Source organism: Papaver somniferum, chromosome 4, assembly GCF_003573695.1.
Source record: "Papaver somniferum cultivar HN1 chromosome 4, ASM357369v1, whole genome shotgun sequence".
Lineage (NCBI taxonomy): Eukaryota > Viridiplantae > Streptophyta > Magnoliopsida > Ranunculales > Papaveraceae > Papaver > Papaver somniferum.
In genome coordinates, this window is record NC_039361.1 from 141164822 (window position 1) to 141187172 (window position 22351).

The 22351-nt window shown below is 35.7% G+C and overlaps 1 protein-coding gene across 1 annotated transcript; it reads left to right on the forward strand.

Annotated features, from left to right (window-relative positions):
• The first annotated feature begins 7984 nt into the window (after positions 1-7984).
• LOC113271392 (photosynthetic NDH subunit of lumenal location 5, chloroplastic-like) lies at positions 7985-11295 on the forward strand. Its single transcript, XM_026521244.1, has 7 exons — positions 7985-8078; positions 8181-8369; positions 8550-8700; positions 8849-8937; positions 9536-9590; positions 9756-9841; positions 10905-11295. Exons 1-7 carry the CDS (start codon positions 8055-8057, stop codon positions 11058-11060), a joined length of 750 nt encoding a protein of 249 aa, XP_026377029.1. The 5' UTR covers positions 7985-8054; the 3' UTR covers positions 11061-11295.
• The last annotated feature ends 11056 nt before the right edge of the window (positions 11296-22351 follow it).

Below are 22351 nucleotides of genomic sequence, written 5' to 3' on the forward strand. Positions count from 1 at the left end.
TAGTGCATCTGTGTGAGGTTAAGCAGTTTGCTCGGTTCAAGGAACCTCCTCCGTACGGTCGTCTCCTCAATACCGTAAAAACCAGCAAATCGTTTTTCCCTGTCTACACTCTTCTTCTTCTCTCTTTCCTTGACGTTCTTCGTTCGATTGAAAAACCCATCAATCTTTTTAATTCGTTTTCTGATTGAGAAAATTGAGTAGAAATCATCAAAATATGGTTTAAATGGAAGTTAAAGTAGCATGTTCGGTTAGGAATAATTTTAAAAAAAACTAGTTTTGTAACCGAACATTCTGAAACCAAGAACGCGAAGAACACTTCGGTTATCACGAATTCAATTTTCCGTGTTCGGTTTTAACCGAACTCCTCATTGAAAACCAATATATTGTGTTCGGTTGGTCCCCATAAAATTCTAAAACTAGTTAGTAACCGAACTCTACCCATACTACAAAAAAATAAAATAAAAATCAATGTAACCGAACTGTGTTATTCCCGCTATGTTGAGTTATGATTTAATCGAACTTTTCCTACTCTGTTCGGTTGGTTCACAAAAATTTCTAAAACTATCTAGTAACCGAACTCTATCCATATTACAAAAAAAAAAAAAAAAAAAAAAAAATCCAATGTAACTGAACTGTGCTATTTTTCCTACTATGTTGAGTTTCAATTTAACCGAACTTGTTCCACTATGTTCGGTTTGTTCGCAAAAAATCTTGACAAACCGAACTCTTCATTAATTGCATACATGTGGAGTTCGGTTAGATATGTTGTTGGGTTAAAGTTTGCGAACCAACCGAAGATTACTTTGTAAATCCTATAAACAAAGTTCGGTAACATGTCTGTTTACCGAACGACTAAAAACCTCCATTAAAGAGCGAGTTCGGTAACCTGCGTGTTTGAATAAAGTAACTGAACTACACTTTCATATGAGTTCGGTAACCTGTTCTTCACATAAGGTAACCGAACAAGCCCAAATCTACTCTAAAAATTTACAGTTTTTTGAAAATTTGGAGCAATTCAACCAACATTATCTAAGTTTGAAGCATACCTGGGTACCCAAATACCCTTTCTCCGGTTGTGATTGGTAAAATCCATCGTTTTTCATGTTTTCCTTCTTCATTTTATCCCAACTTTACTCTCTCAATAATTCTACTTCTTTTAAAAAAACACATCTGATTTTTTAATCTCACTAATTATCTTTAACTTAATCATCTCACTAATCATTACACTAACTATTATTAACACTAACTAATCATTATCAAAAATTAATCAGGAGGGTAATTTAGATATTAATATAAATATCTAAATAAGGGGTGACCTAGATTTACTTCTAGTGTGTTACCCAAAATTAGGCCTGTCAATGGAAGAATGTCCGCCGGATATTTAGAAATACGATATCCGACATGTTAAGCACTACCGGATATTCGATATCCGATAATATCCTATAGGATATCAAAATCAGATATCGATTCCGATAGGCTAAGCTGTCGGATATCCGATAAATATCCGATAGTATCCGGTTATAACAAAAAAGTTTAAAAACTCTTGTAAAACATTTTCATAATTGACACTTATGGGATATTTATCCGACAATATCCGATACTAGACTCGAAATTAGGATAAATTACAAATAAGTTCCTATACTATCGGATATTAACATTTCGAATGGGGTCTAATCCGTTTCCGATATGTTAAGGAAGAAATATCCGATAAAATATCCGATCCGATATCCGATAAAACGGATAAAATCCTATAGGATCTCGAATACTCGGAAACGGATACCGGATATCGGACAAATATCGACAGGCCTACCCAAAATAAAACCATGGTCCACCAAAAAAACCATGGGCCCAAAAAAACGTTCCTAACAATATAGTTTTCACAATTATAGGCTCTGACGTTTGGGGCTTGGGCCTATTGATTATCACAAAACTTGAAATCAATTCTATTATATAAAGCCAACTACCCTTAGTTGAAGCTGCACATTTTTTGGACTATTTTACCCCTGCTTTTATATATCATAGTACACATTAGGCAAATAACTGAGAGCATAATAGTAATTAAGCTACGAATTAATTGTATTACAAATTTACCCCTGTTAAAATATTTCAAATATGCGTTGGTATAGATAAAATAAGGCCACTAAAGTAATTTATTTTAAGGATCTTAAAAATGAATCTCTAGATTCATCTTCTGTAGCCTGTAGGCTGTAGCCATATTCTTAGCAACAGTGTGTGTGATCAAATCGAGCATCCAACATGAAAAGAACAAATAGATCAAACAAGCCTTCATCAACAGAAACAACATCATGTGATTAGTTAACTTTTTCTTTTTGGTGTTTAGATAGATGCGAGTAACGCTTGAGGCGGTGATGTTTAAGATCCGTGTAGCAGAGAGGTGGCAAAGAAAAGAGAAGAAGGATTACCGCTGAAGCAGATGGAGGCAGGAAAAAGAAAAAAAAGGGCTTGGAGAAGAAGGTAGTAGAGGAAAGGAAGGAGAGAGAACGGTGAGAAAAATCTAATTATTGGGTTTCGTTTTAGGTATAGGGATTATTATAAATTAATGGGAAAGGTCAAATATAATTTAGGGTTAATTTACGTTACCTCCCCTATCGAAGATCATAATTTGAGTTACCTCCCCTACAGAACAAATATTAGTGAAACCTACTCTCGTCACTTTTTCCATCCAAACCCAGTTAGCTGAGTCAGCTGCTTCGTACAGCTGGACAATTTCTTACACGTGGATTTTATACTTTCCCATAATACCCTCATGTATGATCATCCAACGGCTAGACACGTGTTATGGTCGGATTTTCTGAGATTCGACCGTTCAACGGTCGAATTTGTGCGGTCACCTTCAACAGTCACCTGCAACCGTCATCTTCACCATCCAGTTCTATATAAAGCATATATGAAGAGAAAATATTTTGCACCTCTCCTTAAATCCATTACCACAGACCTGCTCTTTTCAAACAAAACCAATCTCACCATCTGAAGTGCTGCCAGAATTATGGGTGATTCATCTTCAAACTCCACCGATGTAAGTAAAACCACCATTAGAGGAGGTAACACTAATTTTTATATTTACAGTTAGGAGGTAAAACTAAAGAATTTTTCATATTTTTGCAGTGTCTTGAACATCTGTGTAGCTGTCAAATTTGCAGGGAAACTACCCATTTAGCCATGAAATGCCCTTACCTCTATTCCAAATGTAGAAAATGTGATGGCTTGTGTAGAGTTTGGGAAGCAAACACTCAACCCAACAAAGGAAGGAGATTCTTGAGATGCCAAAACCAACCAAAGTGTAATGAATTTGAGTGGTTGGATAAAGTTGCTGTAACAGAAATACCAAAAACAGAAAAACAACAGTTAAGGGATGGGTGCTTCAAGTGTGGTAGTGATTCTCATTGGGTTTCACAATGCCCAGAAGCTTCACCTGCATCCAACAAAAAAATCACACCAATAGCTGGCCTTGATGGGTGTTTTATCAAAGGGAAATATTCAATTGAAACACATGACATGAAAATGGTCATTGATTCAGATGTTAGTGACAATATGTTTGCAAAAATATGTGACAGGTTTAAAGGTGCAGTGACTGTGGAAAAGGGAGAACAAAAAGAAAACTAAGAGCATTCACAAAAGTCTTATGTAGCATTCACAAAAAAGGCAGTTTCATCATCTGCTTCATCATTAGCTATTGTTATGTAATAGCATTCACAAAAAAAGGAAGTTCATCATCTGTTTCATTAGCTATTGTTCAATTGCTATGTAGTATTATGTAATAGCATAATTAGTAATTAAGTAAAAGTCTTAAGTTCCAAAAAAAGATGCTCATACTGTTAGTTAAATCCTGCATCTTGGTGGCTTGAATGTCTGAGAAGCTGGTCTATTTGGTTCCCTCATTCCATCTGGCATAGTCCCATATAGATTCTGATAATTTCCAATAGTGGCTGATCTTGATGCTGACATTGGGGCAGACCTTCCTCTGCCTTGTGTTGCTGTAGACCTTCCTCGCCTGGTGATGGTTCAGTTGTTGTCCCAAAAAGCAGGTATTCAAAGCCTCTTCCCCTTCCTTGTGTTCTGCCCCTTCCTTGTGTTGGTGGTGTAGAAGCAGCTCCCTCCATGCCCATATTCAATCAGTCTAGGTAAGATAATTGAGTTAATATATTATTATGTAAACATTGAAAAAAGGCATAAGAGAGAAAGAAAACAGTACTGACCTTCCCACAGCATGTGATACATTAGGTGTAGATGAGGATGTTGTGCCTCTACCTCTGCCCCTTCTTTTGCCACTGCCATTTGGGGGTGTAGCCGTTGCATTTATGGTTGGGCAAGTCCTAATGTTATTTTTAGTAAACTGGCAATTGGTACAAGATCTCTTTGCCTTTTTGTGTGGTTGTTCTCCTTCTATATCAGACCTAATTCTCTTAGTTCTTGGTCTACCTGTCTTTATCTTGAACTTAGGCCTGTACACCACCATTGGATGCTATCAAGTACAAAAAACAAACAATTACACTCAACTAAATAATAAAAATGAATGCTAAAAGTTAATCAATTGCATTAAATGACATTACTAACTGACCTCCTCATTCCAGTGATCTTGACTATCACATGCAACAACTTTTCCAGCATAAGCCTTTTTGTAAGATGATATTTTGTGATAATCATCCACCAGACTGCACAAAATCAACAAAAAGTATCAAATGAATTATTAAATGGAAGCTGAAGTTACAAACAGTTAGCATGAAGTGTTTAACTGACCTATTGATATCCAGTCTAAGGTGACAAGCAACAACAATAGCATGTACACAGGGTATTCCTGTAAGTTCCCATACATTACAATTACAAGTCTTCTCCTTGACATCCACATTCCATCTACTTGAGGTTTGATGGTTCTGCACACACCAACAGAACTCAGAAGAACCATACAAATGGTATCTTCTCTTCTTCTCAATCCTGTTCTTGATTATCCTGTTAGCTCTAGGGACAAGAACTAAACCTTCAGCTTCCCATTCCTTCACCTTCATCTTTTTATCAAACATCAGACCCATCATTTTCAAATTAAACCCTTCAAGGATCATGTGCAGAGGTTTGGATCTTACATCCAAACTCTAACTATTAAAACTTTCTGAAAAATTATTTGTCACATGCTCACATTTTGAAGTAGTATCAAAAGTAAATCTTGCCCACAAATTTGTTGGGATATCAACAAACCAATCCCTTGCCCTCTTATTATCTGTTTCCATGGTAGCCATACACTTATTGTGATCTGTGTTCCTGTAGGCCTTTGCTGCACCCCATGCTAATGTCTTCAAGTGAGTCCCCTTGTGGCCTTTGGTCTTAAAATTCTCAAATATGTGTCTAAAACAGAATCTATTCCTACTTGAGTGAAACACTTCTTCAAGTGCTGGGACCAATCCCTTCTGCCTATCTGAGATGAATGTTAATGGAGCAGGATGTTCTAGAAATCTATCCTTGATTAGATTGAGAAAAATAATCCAATTTTCCTTGTTTTCACAATCACAAATAAACTTTGCCAGAGGATACATACCATTGTTTCCATCAAGTGCCACTGCAGAAAGCAACGCTCCACCATACTTTCCTTTGAGAAAACACCCATCTAGACCTATAAATGGCATGCATCCATCCTTAAAACCAGTCAAAAAAGCATCAAATGCCAAGAAACAATAACTGAAGTCATGGTCAGTATCAGTGGAAACAACACATATACGCCTCAGATTCTTTTTCATTATCTGATCCATAACCTCAGGTGCTAACTTGTACCCATCTTCATAAGACCCAAACTTCTTTGTTAAAGCTTTACCTTTACCTTTCCAAGCAACCCAGTAACTAAGTACAACACCATACCTTGTCTGCAGTCTACTTTTGATCTTTTTAGGTTGCAATGAGTAATCATCTTCATTAATATCTTGTTCAATGACACTAGCTACCCAACTTGAGTTTGCCATCCTATTGTAGCCAGTACCAGTTATACTCACACAAATATGCTTAGGAATATACTTAGTGATCTTGATAGTATGCCCATCTGGTTGCCTGTTGTAAACAAAAAAGCCCACAAAGTGTAAAGTTAGATATCATTAAGTTACAAACAAAAAAAGGCCCATACTTAAATATGGTATAACTGGGCTTACCTGTTAGCATAGAGTCTGAATGGACACCTTTTGACTTTGCATCTGCACCTCAATCTGGTTGGATCATCCTTAAACTTCTCAACTTCAATACTGTTGGCAATGCAAAATTTAGTTACAAACAACTTATACTCTGCCACATTGGGCCACATCAACCCTTCCTCAACCTCTTCAGTATCACAAGTCCATTCAGTAACTTCCTCACTCTCAACATCAGCATACACATCATCATATTTCTGGTGATCACTTTTATATTCATTGTACCTTGCAGGTTCTTCTTCTCCTGTTTCCTCATCCACATCAGTATCAGGTTCACCCTCATCATTAAATTCACCTTCAGAACTTGATGAATTGCCACTATGATAATCATCTTCTATTGGAAGTTCATGTATTGAAGGAGTCTTCAGATTGGTGCACTCTGGTAGTACATCAAGCTCTTCTTCAGGCATATCTAACAACTCATCCACAGTATCATGTTCTTCATCTAGTGCAATAATTGATTCCTTTCTCTTGTTCTTCTTTGTTGCAGGTGACTTCTGTGGAGTTTGAGGTTTGGATGCAAGCTTCTTCTTTATTGCAGGTGACCTATGTGGAGTTGTAGTTTGGGTATGCTGAGCAGTCTGAGTTGGCTGCTCTGTTGTCACTGCAGTCTAACTTGGTGGCCATCTATACCATCACAAAGAAAGCCACTCTCCAAGTACTGAAAATCACAATGGTGGCCATCTGTCCCATCAATATACTCATAAACATTGTGCAACAGATCCAGCATGTTCAGAATGTCTCCATCATGCTTAGGCCAATACACCTCCTTTCCATTCATATAATCAAGGAAACTGAATCCACAAACAGGTTGTTGCCTAGGCCATTCTCCATCATAGTGTAAATAGACATTCTTAGTATCATAAACAACACTTTCGCTGCAACATAACCAAAAACCTAAATTAATCACCACAATCAACACTTTTAATAGACTGTACAATATACAAAAAACCCAAATCACATGAACAAAAAAAAACAGAGCGTCAAATACAGAAATTATAAAAAATGAAATTAGGGTTACTTTGAAAAACCCAATTCCTACACTATATCACATCAGAGACCCTTTTCTCAACTATCACCAACTCACACACAGGTAATTTCTACAATCGATTAAGCATATAACATCCATCCTAAATCAGAGGATAATGATAAAGACCCAAGAACAGCATGCATAACATCAAACCCATAATCACGTATCGAATCATTAAACGAAAACAGAATGGAAGAACATAAACCCTAGGAAAAAAAACTCACAATCTTCGTCTCCGGTTATGATTCATCACGATTAAACCCAAGAAAACATATGAAACAGAAAGAAATAGGAAGCCAGTTCTTCTCTTCGATCAATTTCTTCTTCTCTCTGCAACTGATAAACTTTTTTCTCTCTCTCTAATGTGTGTTCCCGCTCTATAGAGGGGTAGTTATACAGACGAAGAGGTACGTGTTCAATTCTAATCGGCTACTCAAACGGTGCCAAATCGAAACCATCCATTGTCTGACGTGATGCACAGCCGTTGGATGATCATACATGAGGGTATTATGGGAAAGTATAAAATCCACGTGTAAGAAATTGTCCAGCTGTACGAAGCAGCTGACTCAGCTAACTGGGTTTGGATGGAAAAAGTGACGAGAGGAAGTTTCACTAATATTTGTTTTGTAGGGGAGGTAACTCAAATTATGATCTTCACCAGGGGAGGCAACGCAAATTACCCCTATAATTTAAGACGGATTCACATAGGTTGTAGCACGTGCAAAGCACGTGCGGTGTGTTCTTGTACTTATAAGATTAGAGGGTAAAACATGTAATCGTCGGTATCACTATATCGTTTAGTGGAAAACCTCGCTCTACAATCCCCCAGTTTCTCAACAATGGCGACTTCACTTGCTCCTCTGGTAAATTTATCCCCGTAGATTACTTGCTTCCATATTTACCCTTGAATTTTCATCAAGTTTGCACTAATAAGAGATTTCATTTTTCTCCGTGTCTTTTTGCAGATGAAAATTAGCTTTGCAAATGTTACCAACAAGCCCAAGTTTATAAACCCTAGTTCCTGTAATTCTCTCAGATTAAGAAAATTATCTTCTTCTTCTAGTTTCTCTGGTTCCGTATTGCGCCTTACATCTTCATCTCCATTTCCTTCTATTCAGAGAAGAAATGGTTTTGTTACACATGCTTCTTCTCAGGTTTGTGTTTTCATTTTCTCGAATTAGATTTTGTGAATTTGAACAATTCAATGTCTACGGTTTTGAATATTTTTTTTTTCATTTTTTTGTGTGTATTAAAAGATGCTTTTGGTGGGAGGTACAACTACCAAGTGTGTTATATCCCCTTTTGTAATTCACTGTCTACCCCGGAATTTTCAGGAAGTGGCATTGCAATCAAAAGTTACACACAAAGTATATTTTGATATAGGAATTGGTAATCCTGTTGGTAAGGATGTCGGCAGGGTTGTCATTGGTTTGTTTGGTGATGATGTCCCGCAAACTGTAGAGAACTTTCGGGCTCTTTGCACAGGTTAGCTTGTTGTTTAACCGTTTCTTTTTTGTGGTTTGTGTGTTAGTATAATATTTGTGCTTCTTGGTAGGAGTGGTTAAGTGTTCCAATGAAATGAGTTCTCAAAACTGTTTATTTTTGTTTGTGGATTGGATTTGTGTCTTAACAGGAGAGAAGGGTTTTGGGTACAAGGGTTCAGCATTCCACCGTGTTATTAAAGATTTCATGATTCAAGGAGGAGACTTTGATAAGGGAAATGTATATTTTTATCCTCTTAAACTCCTGATGTGCTAACCAGTATTCTTGTGTAGCATGGTGTGGTTCATATTGGTTTTGTAAGTTGTCTCATAATTGCTTAAACAAAGGGGACTGCTCTTTGAGTCCAAAAACACAAACTGTTCACGAATCAAGAATTAATGAAGAGATAAGCCCAAACATGTAATTTGATCTTAATTGATATCATACAAACTGTTGCTAGAACATAGATGAAAAATGAATTCTCCGTGTTTATAATCTTACAGGCTTTGTCTTTCGCACTGCTTGTATTAGCTGAAAACTGTTAATTATTTGCTAGGTTTTGTAAGAAAATGTAAACAGGAGGTTTCATCTGTTAGACTGATATGCTTATATATGCAACTTACCCACTTTAGAAGGAACTGTCTTGCACAATATTATGTGTGTCTGTATAGACTAGGTTAATGAAACAAACTAACAGAACGGTGGAAGTTTTCATCTTTTATCTTTGGTCAGTACAAGTCAGTAAATGTAATCTCTTTGGCGTTTTAAAGTTTATCATAATCTTCACGACAAGCCCTCTATCGGATTCTAATTCCTTCATGTGCTAATTTAATTGCAGGGAACTGGAGGTAAAAGCATCTATGGTCGTACATTCAAGGATGAGAACTTCAAACGTAAGTTTGACTCGGACCTTCTGTAAATGGTACTAAATGTGAATGTGTTTTCTCAAACGTATGGTGGGATATTAATCATTTAGAGCTGAATAAGCAATATATTTTGCATAGAAGACTGCACCCTATTTGTTCATTATTCATTTTTATGGTTGCCCAATTTTGCAGTGGCTCATGTTGGACCAGGAGTTGTTAGTATGGCAAATGCAGGACCCAACACCAACGGAAGCCAATTTTTCATTTGCACTGTCAAGGTAATAACCAAAGCTTATCTCATTGAATCCTGTTATTTCTTGTTGTTTGAATGGCTATTGTAATTGCTCCATTTTTTTTGGGTACAAATTTCCAGTCCAAAGCATTAGCAACTTGATTTGATAACTGAAATAGTCATTACATTATGATTCCCGATAGAACTACTTTTAAGAACCTTGTCAGTTGTCCCCAATCAGATAGCCATGTTTGATAGCTTAATAGATGCCAAATAGTCTAGGCATTTTTAGTCTTTGGTTATACAGTGTTGGTGCTCTCTGTTTGAAGGCAAGGTTCGTTAACATGTCATCCTCCTGGTAGCACTCTATTAGCTGCGTGGGAAGTGTCGATCCGTAGCCGTTATCTAGTGCACTGTATATAACAGCTAGCCAGCATCCACCACGTCTTTTGGATATTTTCCTCTTACCTAGGTTGTGCCACTAACATGTTATGGATCCTATGGCTTTTGAATGCTGAAAGGAAACAGGTCAGTGCATATGATAAAATAACTTATGGCAACATTGGTATATACATCCTCAGTTCATGATAGACCGTTAAAGACATGGCTTTAGAATGCTGAAAGGAGACGATAAAAACTGATGGGTTTCACTTCCAGACCTTCGGATGACTCAATTCACTTTTTTGAGGGACCTCCTGACCAGCACTTGTAAAGAAACAACATATTTCTCGTTACTACTACCTGCTGTAAAAGTAACAAGGGAGACAAGATGGAGTTCAGAGATGCACAACATTTGATGTATAGTATTCTGAGTTCTTAATGATTCACCGTATTCTTTAATGAATGTGGTAAATTCATTGTTGGAGGAAGTATCCATTGATTGGATAGTTCAAAACGTCAAAACCAACTATAACATGTTGGCACAAGTCAGCTAAGGACATATGAATTGTCCGAGGAAGCAAAGAACTTCCACCTCCCCATATCATTACCCCTTTACTTCTTGAAGGGAGAACATTTGCACATAGTGAGTACGAGTTTTATACTAAATTGAAGATTTACGCGAAATGACAATAATGCTAAAATTTGGTTGTTTGCATGGATGAATGCAGACTCCGTGGTTGGATCAGAGGCATGTGGTGTTTGGGCAAGTGTTGGAGGGGATGGACATTGTAAAGATGATTGAGGCCTCAGAGTGCGACAGAGGTGATCGTCCTAAAAAGAAAGTGACTATCAATGAATGCGGCGAGCTTCCAATTGTCGCCTAAAAAGTTTGAAAGCCGAATACGGATCACTCTGATACATTAATCCGTTTAGAGATCTAAATTTTTTATCATCTGTTGCATTGCCGAAGAAAAAGGCTTTTACCTTTGTCTTTTGGAGTGAGTGCATTTTGTTTGTGCTGACTTGATACAAGTCCTACTATCAGCAATAGAGAAATATGAGGTTTGTGATATTGGACTCTTAGTTTTTGAATTTCGAAGAAACTTGAAATTAGTATTATTGTCCTGGTTCACTTGGATGTTGACGTTGTAAGTGAGCTGTGCATACGCCGGCACTACGAACAACCTACGAAGGCCACCGAACACTGTGAGTTGTCTCTCTCTCTCTCTACATTCAATAGTGTGATTCTACAGGGATCTTCTCCCATTATGGGACATTTTCAATTTATGGTCCACACCAGATGTGCATCCGAGGCTGACAATGAACACACTAAATCTATACCGTATCAAAAGTTATTTTCATTCTATTTTGAGGGAATTCTATTGCGCCAGAAAAGGCTACCCTTGTGACATCGTGCCCCTTAAAACATTGATTTTTTTTCTTTTTTTATCATCTCCTACAGGGACTGATCACATCTTATTTAGAAGTGTTGTGTATAACTTGGTGTTCTTACGACTTGGTCATTATACTTTTAACTTGTATTGTAGATCAGAATTTTCACTATCAACTAAACTAGGATTACCTCAGTTGGATATGTCTATGAGGCTGCACTAACCGATCAGCAACGGAAAAAATAATTTAAAAAATTAGTTATATAACTGATTTTTTTGAAATAAAAAATGTGGAGTGACCCAACAAATAAACATTGCGGAAACAAATCAGTGTTCTTCCGGAAATGATACCCTCCACCTAATTAGTTAACTTGGTACAACGGCCCTTCAATTTTGTTTATTTTTTTTCTTTTGTATTCTGGATAGTTGGGAGTGGGACTTGGATTCTCCACGAGAGTGTTATCTCTTTTGGTTTAAACAAACTAAAGAAAAACAAAAGGCATGGTGTGTCAAATGCGAAAGTGGTGGGGCAACAGAATCACCCGACCAAATATATTGGTTGGATTCGGGTGCCAAATTGGGGTCTAAAAAGTTTTCTCATCGGGGTTCACACAGGTCACAACAGCTATATAAGGGAGGGCACGTGATTCTGTTAATTAACAAAGTCATTAAAGAGCTCAGGGACAGATCTTCCACAACTTGGTGTCTGTGGGGGCTAAAATATCAGAATTGCCTCATCTTAGCTGCAAAGAACAGAGATCTCTGCATATAGGCCCAACTTGAAGCTGTAATTGAACATAAAAGACGGCAAATTTTGTCCAGCTTTAGAATGGGAGAAAAGGATATCTCATTGTGTTTGGTTTTTCTCGATGTCTATGCAGATTCTGCGTATCCGGGTCAATTGAACGTATTTAATATATTATAGCCTAATGAGAATCTTAGCTTGGAATGTCGTGGGGATTGGTAATTCTCTTACCAAAAATCATCTAAAAAGCGAAATTAGTTCTCATTTACCTGATTTCATTTTGGGGGATTTTGGGTTTCCCGCTATTTTGTATTACCCACTTTATAAATCATTAATTGGTAAAAATTCCTTTATGTTATTACTGCCGTTTGAATTCAATTAGATGTGCACGTGCAGGTCACATGTGTGTAAATTCTTCCGACCAGACACAAATATCTTGAACCCTCGACTTGTGTTGCATTATTGTTCACTCTTCTCTCTCACACCCATTAATCATTTAAAAACCCGTATTTCACTTAAACATGCTCTCAATCTTGATTTGAAAATTTAAGGCAGATTTTCGAAATTGAATTCATGAGTTTTAATAATTTGGTATTTTAGATTGAGGATTTAAAAGAAGAAGAATCAGAGAAATAGTTAGAGAACATAAATTACGCAGTAAGATTATGCAATGCGATTCTAGTATTCTCACTGTCATACCTTAATTGAAGTTTCAAAAAATCTTTCATCTAATTTTAGGGGAATGTTTGCAATTAATTTGTTGGGTGAAAGAATGTTTTGATATTGTTGATGTTGATGAACTATTGGAATGCTTATTCTTTGACTCGTCAATGGCAGAGATAGTGATGTTGTTAATGGCGGCAACGACGGTGTTCATGGAACATGGTGAATATTGATTAATTAGTTAACAGTGATGTTCGATTCCCAAAAAGCATAATTTTCTTGCTTGATTTGTTGTTTTTAGGTTAATATAAGTCATACTCGATTAGATTGGGAAACGAATGCTTTTTGTGAATCTTATGGTTCTTCATGTAATAATCTAGGGTTTGAGCGAGGAGATGTAAGTAGATGCACACGCTCACTTGGCACACGATAACCAACCCATAAGAGACAGAAAAGATAACCGAGATGGGGTTTTACCAATTAATGATTTAAAAAGGGATAATGCAATTGGGGGAAACTCAAAATCCCCCTTTCACTTTTTTTTTACGAGAAACTATGCATGGGTTTCATAAAATGAAAGTTCTTTTAAGAGAATTTTGTTATCCTAACTTCTGGATTCCAAGTTCAGTAGGATTGTCTGGAGGGTTGTGTATCTTATGGAAATATGACTTTCACATAGAGTTAATTCAGGAAAGTCGAAATATCGTGTCTTTCATATTACAAACTGATGCTTCAGTAGGTAAATGGATTCTAACTTGTATGTATGGTGCATTAAAAGACCAAAAAAAAAAGTAGAACAATGGCCAGCTATGCAGGACCTAAACAACACTTACTCATTGCCTTGGTTAATAGTGGGGGACTTAAATACCACACTGTCTACTGATGAGAAAGTAGGGGTTCGTAGTGGAGTAGCTAATAAACATGTTTTTGTTGCTCAGAATATTAACAATTTGGGCTTAACCGATGTAGTGTGGTCAGTGGATCCATATATTTGGTCCAATCGTAAGAAAAGTAAAGCTCTAATTAGGGTTCGATTGGATAGAGCTATTGTTAACACTTAATGGCATCAGCATTTCACCGAGGCAAAATTGTTTAACTTATTACCGGTTGGGTCTGATCACACCATGGTATTTATTGACACTATCTCTGATGGAATTAAAAAGGATAAATCATTTAGGCTTTTTGAATATTGGCTTGGTCATGCTGAGTGTAGAACTATTATTTCTCAAGCCTGGAAAACTCCAGTCCTACATTCTGAACTGATTGTTTACAACAGAAACGTGCTGTAACTCAATATGCTTTGTCTCAATGGAGTATTATAACTTTTGGTAGTATAAAAAAGTAAATCACTCAATTAAAAACTCAACTTCATTGGTTGACGCAGAATAATCCACATGCTGAGTTGTTATCTCAGTATCAACATGTTAAGTTAGAACTTTCTAAATGGTATGATATTTTTGATCAGCATGCTAGACAAATATCTAGGGATAATTTGTTTGCATATGGGGATCGGAATACTAAGTATTTTCATGCTAGGGATAATTTTCGGCGTAGGCGCAACTACATAGCTTCTTTATAGCATCCTTTAGGAATGTGGTGCAAGAAAAGAGAGGAATTTGGGGATCTCTTAACTAGTAATTTTAAGCACATTACTACTTCTTCCAATCCAGGTAAGGACACTGATATTCTTAGTTTAATTGCTCCGTGTATCACGGAAGACGATAATCAAAAGTTACTACAAATGTCTACTGCTGAAGAAATTCGTCATGTGATAGCTGAAATACCGTCTTGGAAGGCCCCTGGGCCAGATGGATTCAAAATAGGCTTTTAAAAGTTTAGTTGGGAGATAGTAGAGCATGATATTGTAAATCTAGTCCAAGATTTTTTTCGCACTCAAACTTTTAACTCTTGCTTGAATTTTACATATCAGACTTTAATCCCAAAAGTTGATTGTCCTGTAACTCCTAATGACTTTCGGTCAATAAGTCTGTGCAATGCAACCTATAAGATTATTACCAAATTGCTAGTTACTAGGATGAAGCCTATCATGTCTAAGATAATATCTCCATATCAGTCAGCATTTGTTCCGGGGAGGTGCATTCAGGATAATATCATTATAGCACATGAATTACTTGACACAATGAAAAAGAAGAAGGATCGAATAGGAGATGTAGCTATTAAATTAGATATGTCTAAAGCTTTTGGTCGTATAAAGTTGTCTTTTGTTTATGAAATCCTTAAGCAATTGGGTTTGCGGAATAGTGGTGTTAGATGATTTACTTTTGCATATCTACTTATTCTATATCTTTGTTGTTAAATGGTTTGCCTTGTAGTCTTTTTGTTCCCTCGCGAGGTTTAAGGAAGGGTGATAGATTATCTCAGTATTTGTTTATCATTAGCATGGATGCGCTTTCTAGACTATTACTTAATGCTGAAATGCAGAAAAAATTCACGGAGTTAAGCCTACAAGAAATGGCCCTTCGATAAGTCATTTGTTTTTTTGCAGATGACGTTATCTTATTTCTTAAGGCTAAAACTTCTGAGCTGAAGTACGCTCAAGACATTTTGACTCGGTTTAGTAGAGCTTCGGGTCAAGTTTTTAATCATGTTAAAAGTGGAATAGCTTTTAGTGGAATTTTTTTGCGAAACCGGCAAACTGAGTTAGCTAATTTGTTGCAAATGAAACCTATGAATTTAATGGATAAATATATAGGGGTACCGTTGTTTCTCAATAGGTCTAAAGTTGTCAGTTTTCAACCTTTAGTTCTTAATATGTACCGTAAATTGGATGGTTGGACAGAAAAATTGATTCCACAACCAGGTAGAGCTATCCAAATCCAAGTGGTTTTAAATTCAGTTGTTATGTATCAAATGACTTGTTTCCCTCTACCTGTGTCAATTATTAAGCAGTTGGAAACTATTCAACGACGATATTGGTGGGGACATCAGTCCAAGAAGAAGGGATTGAATCCAAAAGCTTGGTGCAGCCTTTGCAAACCAAAGAGGTACGAAGGTCTAGTATTTAAAAACCTTAGAAAATTTAATTTATCCCTTTTAACTAAAATGCCTTGGAAACTAGTATCTAAACCTCATGACCTCTTTACTAAGGTTTTGAAATCCAGATATTTCCCAAAATATTCTTCTGCATTGTTCTCCTAAAAAGCAAAGTACTTGGATTTGGAAAGGTATTCAGAAAGGTTTGGAGATAGTTAGACAACATCATGTGTGGGAAGTTGGCAATGGTAATGATATTAGCATTTGGCAGGATAACTGGATATATCCAAATAGTCTAACATTAAAAAGGACAACTGATTATTATTTACAGGATTATCATGATGTATCTCAGCTCATTAACCACTATGATAATGAATGGGAAGAATCAACTTTGTAGGAATTGTTTACCGAAACCCAGATTTAGGCCATAGTGAAGATAAGGTTACCTATCAATGGTAAGGATCAAATTAGGTGGTCCTTGACAAAAGCATAAGGGATCAATGCATCGCTTCTGAGAAAGAAAAATATCAGTGGTTACGATTGTGGCATTTATATATTTTTCCTAAATTTAAATTGCTTCCGTGGAAGTGTGTGCATAATATTTTACCTTTAAAGCTATTTTTGTTTCGCCAAGGAATTACTGATAATTTTTTGTGTCCATTTTGTGGTGTTGATGAAACTATGAAGCATATTTTTTTGTCATTGTGCTTTTACTAGAGCGGTATGGTTTGGCAGTTTTCCACAAGCTCTTTCTGTAATTGGAACTGTTAACACCATTAAAGAGTGGATTTTCAACTGGTTAGCAAATAAATACCCTACTGCCTTGTTTAAGGAACGAAAGAACTATATTATTATTCTTTGGCTGGCGTGGAAAGCTATATGTAAAGCGAGCATAGAGAATCTGCAGAAACGCCCTGAGATAGTTATTCAGAGAATAAGCTCCCAAATTGCAGACTATGTTTAATACTCTTAAACAGACTTCAATTGTTCCAATGCCTCCAAAGTCAGCTTCTGTTTTGACAACAGAGCTGTTACATCCTTATGCAGACTGTGATGTTGTGTTTGTAGATGCTTCTATTTCTAACGACTCTAATATCGCAGGGTGCGGGATCATCTGGTAAAAAGCCAATCGACAATTTGGAGTAGCAAGGTGCTGGACATCTTATGCAGACTCAGTAATCCATGCTGAGGCTCAAGCGTTGTACTCGTCTATCCTTTGGTTTTCACAAACCCAGCTGCAAAAGGTTATATATGTGTCTGATAATCTATCCCTAGTCAATGCAATCGATAGAGCATTTTCGTCACTGCATTGGACAAAATTTTCTCTTGTTCATAACTTTAAAGTAGGCTTAGCTTCCATTGTAACATCTTGCTGTGTGTTTGTAAATAGTCCATGTAATCGGCAGGCGGGTGCCTTAGCGAAACTAGCACGGAAAAACCATGTAATTAAGGAATGGTGTGTGTTTCCTTCTTAAGTAATTTCAGAGGAAACTCCTTTTGGTGTGTAATTCTCACCTTTTTAATGAAAAAATTTTACCTTCAAAAAAACAAAAAACTTATTTAATATATTGGGTATGTTTCCGTCGAAGTTGAAATCTATGGCTCATAATGGATGTAAGTGTAACTAACAAAACAAAGGAGTGTAATATTCCTAATTCGGTACCGTGTGTGTATTTAATGAATTGGAGTTTGAGTTTTGAGAGGAAGGACAAATCATGGTTAGACAATGTCCAGTGAGAAAATAAGTAGAATGTGAATGTCAAGTCCTATGATAAAGAAGGAAAATCAGATTCAGATTGGAAAATTTATCCCGATAGTGTCACGACAAATAAAAATAATTTTTTTTCTCAAAAAAAAAAAAAGGTATTTCCGATAGGGAATGATGTACTTGTAAAAGAAACAAAGGAAATTGGGAAATCAAATCCTGAAACGGAAGCAAATATTTGGTAGTGTATTAACTACGGGCAACAAGAAGCTATTTCAGTTCTTCTAATTCATTTTACATTTATTAATTATGATATATGTCAATATTGGGTAGTGTATTATTTTTCTTCAAAATATTGTCGAGAATTATAAAACATCATAAAAAGAGTAATACTTTTAATTTATTTTAGATGATGCAATTTAGTTTTGCACCAACACACATGATATTGCACTTCAGGAAAAAAGAGAAGTAATTGCCCTTCATTATGAGAAGTATTGTATACTCTGTTCGAGCATCGCTCGTTCAAACTTACAAGTTTTGGTATGTCAAGTTTGTTGTCCATTTAGTTGATCAAAACTATTTCTTGATTTATAGTCTACTAAAGTCAGTCTCGGACTAGGAACAAAGCATTATAGTTGATTATCAGAATTCACCAATCGATCTTGAATATTGAATAGTGAAAAACAACGGCGTCAACAAAAATTCAACAACAAAGGTATGTGAATACTGACTATCTAATTTTCTCATATTATCTACCATTCTTTTTACCGAGACAAGTCGTGTGGCCTTAGTATAATGATAAACATTGTAAAGAACGCAAGCTATACAGAGTAGTCAAGTTAGTTCTTAAAGTTCAAGAACTATTTTACCAGTTTACAAACTTGAACTTATACATACAAAAGACTTGAAGTTTAAAATCTCAATTAACTATGGTACACGGACTGATTTGCTCAGTTCGCGAACTAGTCGATCTTGAGATAATACTGGATACTATTTAATTTAAGGGTACACGAACTAATTCATACATTTCGCGAACTAGTTGATTTTAGATGTTTCCTTTACACCTCTTGTTTCTAAGTACACAAACTGTTTCGACAATTCGCGAACTTGTTAAATTCAAAATATTCCTGAGTTACGAGTCGACTTTGAGTTCATAAACTTTTTTGAAAGTTCACGAACTGTGAAATATATTCTACTTATGGTTATCAGTTCTATAACTACTTAACTGTGGATCTCTAGTAAACTACTTGGTGCACTAAAATTGCATACATCTTCTTTGTAATTCAAAGAAAACTTCTCACATGATTTCATGGACAATTTTATACGGATAAGTTTAGTTTGCTTGATTACAAAGCAATTCGCAAACATGGAAACTAGTTCACACCTACTTTGTTTCGAATTATTCATCAATATAAATAGAGGACTCCCTTTACACTAGAATCGTAATCCTGTCACTTATGTGACCTAGTACGTTGCAGATAGAGTCGTCCTTTAAAACCTAGATTTCCTCTGGTAAAACTGTATTAGGTTACGACTTTAAAAGACTCACTAAGAGATATGTGAAGCTCGGTCAAACTATCTTTTACCTAATAGTTCTTGTTATCCGGATGTTGTTCTTATTGATCTTTTAGTTTCCGAACTATAGATCAGGAATGAGATAGATAGAAATCACAAAGTACTCTTCATCTTAGACTTTGTAAGTCCAAAAGATATATATCTGAATCACTCCTTGTTTGATTTGTTTAGATTTTTCTTTTGAGATATAACTGATTAGGTATCTCTATAAGTTTTGAAGAAAATAAATTCATTCTAATTTTGAGTTAGCTTATTATCTTATTTTCTTGAAGATTCCTCATAAGCATATAAATTTCCATACCTTGATCGAATGTCTTTCTGAAGGAAATCGAATATACTTTCTGTTAGAAGCAGAGTAGTCATAAAGTCTTCATTTAGGTTGAAGCAACTCACAAGCCTATAAAGGACGCCAGCTAAGGGAATCATGTTACATAGGGTCTTTTGAGAAGTTATGTAACGAGTTATCTAGTTATTATATCATTGTGATTGTTATATATAAGTTAAATTGTACACTTATACGTCTAGTAATTCCTAGTTGCAAATAAAGTGATTTACGCATTTTGTCCGGAAGAAACTGTAGGAGGCGGGACATCATTTGAACGAGATAATTGGATTAAGATCGGTTGTGGGTTCATTCCATAAACAAGTTGGTTAATGTAATTTCTTTTTTTAACGGATTAACATTATGGACTAGTTCCCAGGTGGATAAGTTCCCTGAAATACTATCTGCTTGTAATTCTTTTACATTATTCTGAAATATATTTATTTTATCTGTATAATTAACGCAGATTATATGAGTTATCAATATTTGTATTCAACATACTCTTTCTCTATTAGATTATCTATAAGAAAAATGCGTAGTTTTCAGGTTTTCATAAATTTTCATGTCACCGTAAAAATCTAGAAAAAGTTACACATTTTAAATCATGAGGCAAATCTTAAGTTACGAGAAATTTTATGAATTGACATAAAAATTTAGGTCATGCAGTAGACTTTGGGTCGCTTGGTATTTTTATTTTATTTTTTCAAAACAAGATAGTTACTAAGGTCACACACTCTTTCGATTTCTGAGAAAAGGATGTCACCAAAGTAGTAACTAAAATGTTAAAAAAAAACAATAATTCTCGGTACACTACGAGATAATCCAGCAGTATATACCAAGCGAGAGTAAAAAAAAATGGACCCCACCCTTACAGTACCCCCTGCAAATCTCCATGTAGAGCTCACCATTTTTATTCTTGTAGGAAATGCCAATTAGTCATAGGAATAATATATTAGAGTTAGTTTGGTCCAGTTGACCCGCAAACAACTATCTGTTTGGTCCTTTTTTAGAATATATATAATTGTTTGGTCCTACAAATTATAGTTTGGTCTTAGGGTGGATAATACCCATATGTGATGACGTCATGGATGATGTAATTGTCAAATGGTAGTGGCAGAAATACCCTTTTAATTGAGACTATATATATACTCATTATTAAGAGAGAAGAGAATCATTTTCAGATTTATTTTCTCTCTCCTCTCTATTTTTCAGATTTACTTTCTCTCCCTCTTTTTTCTTTTTCTTCTTCTCTGCTACATTAGATTTGTTTTTTTAGGGTTTTGTTTTACAGAGATTTGAAGACGATGAAGATGATGTTTATTGAAGACGATGAAGACGATGAAGATGATGTTCGTTGATGATATGTTCTTTCTTCCTCTGTTTTGTTGTTGTTGCTGTTGAAGACGATGAGGGTTTTGTAAGATTTTGTGAGATTTTCTTAGATGAACTCTATTTTTTTTGTTCATGATAAAGAATAAACTCTATTTTTTAGATGTTGAGTTTTTTTGTGTGTTCATCTTAAATAATGAACTCTAATCTAGGTTTGAATTAGTTTGTTTGATAGGTTTTCATTTTGACGAATGAACTCTGATTTTTGTTCATTATATTGAACTTTGATTGGGTGTTCATTTGAAAGAAAGAACTCTGATTTTTTGTTCATAATTATGAACTTTGATTGGGTGTTCATTTTGACTAATGAACTCTGATTTTTGTTCCTAATTATCGGTGTTCATTTTGACAAATGAACTCTGGTTTTTATTCATAATTATAGGTGTTCATTTTGACGAATGAACTCTGTTTTCTGTTCATAATAATGAACTTTGATTGGGTGTTCATTTTGACGAATGAACTTTTTCTTTTTTCTTTTGTTCTTAATAATGAAAGTTTTGTTGTATGTTCATTTTTAAGAATGAACTCAAATCTACAAAAGCATTACCAAACACCTGATAGTTCATCAAATAGAATGAACTCTTACAAAAAAATAAGTAGGAAGTTCAGAGTTCATTAGAAAAGATGAACTGAAATAATTACGGGAATGGAACAACTACGAAAATTAACACAGAAGAGTATCTTGATCCATTCGATATTTTCAAATAATTATGGACCAAGCAGAAAACGCGTTTTATAATTATGGACCAAAGAGACAGACTTGGGACCCCTAAAAAAAGACCAAACGATTATTTCCCCTTTTATCTTTCACTGGGGACATAATACGGGGCTATATCCCGGTAAGTGTATCTTTGCTGTATAAAAACCAGGTACCAAACCAAATAAAACAACGTAACCTTGCCACTGGGTCTCTAGTCTAGATTGATACCAGAGCTAGTTTCAGTACCGCCTTTAGCAATAGTGTGTTTTTACATTTCTGTTCTTTGTAACCTCCCCTGTATTATTTTTTTCTTTCCGAAACCAAACTAATTACGCGTGTTTACCTATTACCTAGTTGCAAGACAAGGCAAGGAAAGAAACCGCCTGGTGTCAATATTTTGCGATGCTTACTATGAGTTGTTTTAGCCGCTGTGGTCCACCAAAATAGCGCGTTGTAAAATTTGCCACAAGAAACAGCTTCGGACAAAGAAGCAGTGTGTCATGAGACCCATCACCATCACCACTAATCTAATTCACTGCATCATTATATTTTTTACTAAGCGAAGTCAGCTCAGCTCACATGCTTGGCCACATTCTCTCGCGACTCTTCGCCATGACTTGTTTACCTTGTCGGTAGCTTACTTAACCTTTCAAGGTTTCCAAGAGACACACCACCATCCTTAGAAAAAGAT

What these genes read in the sequence shown, in the direction of transcription:
- LOC113271392 (XM_026521244.1), top strand. Translation starts at nt 8,055, where the DNA reads ATGGCGACTTCACTTGCTCCTCTG. An exon ending in TTACACATGCTTCTTCTCAG is followed by an intron (nt 8,370 to 8,549) that starts GTTTGTGTTTTC and finishes CGGAATTTTCAG; the next exon opens with GAAGTGGCATTGCAATCAAA. An exon ending in GAGACTTTGATAAGGGAAAT is followed by an intron (nt 8,938 to 9,535) that starts GTATATTTTTAT and finishes ATTTAATTGCAG; the next exon opens with GGAACTGGAGGTAAAAGCAT.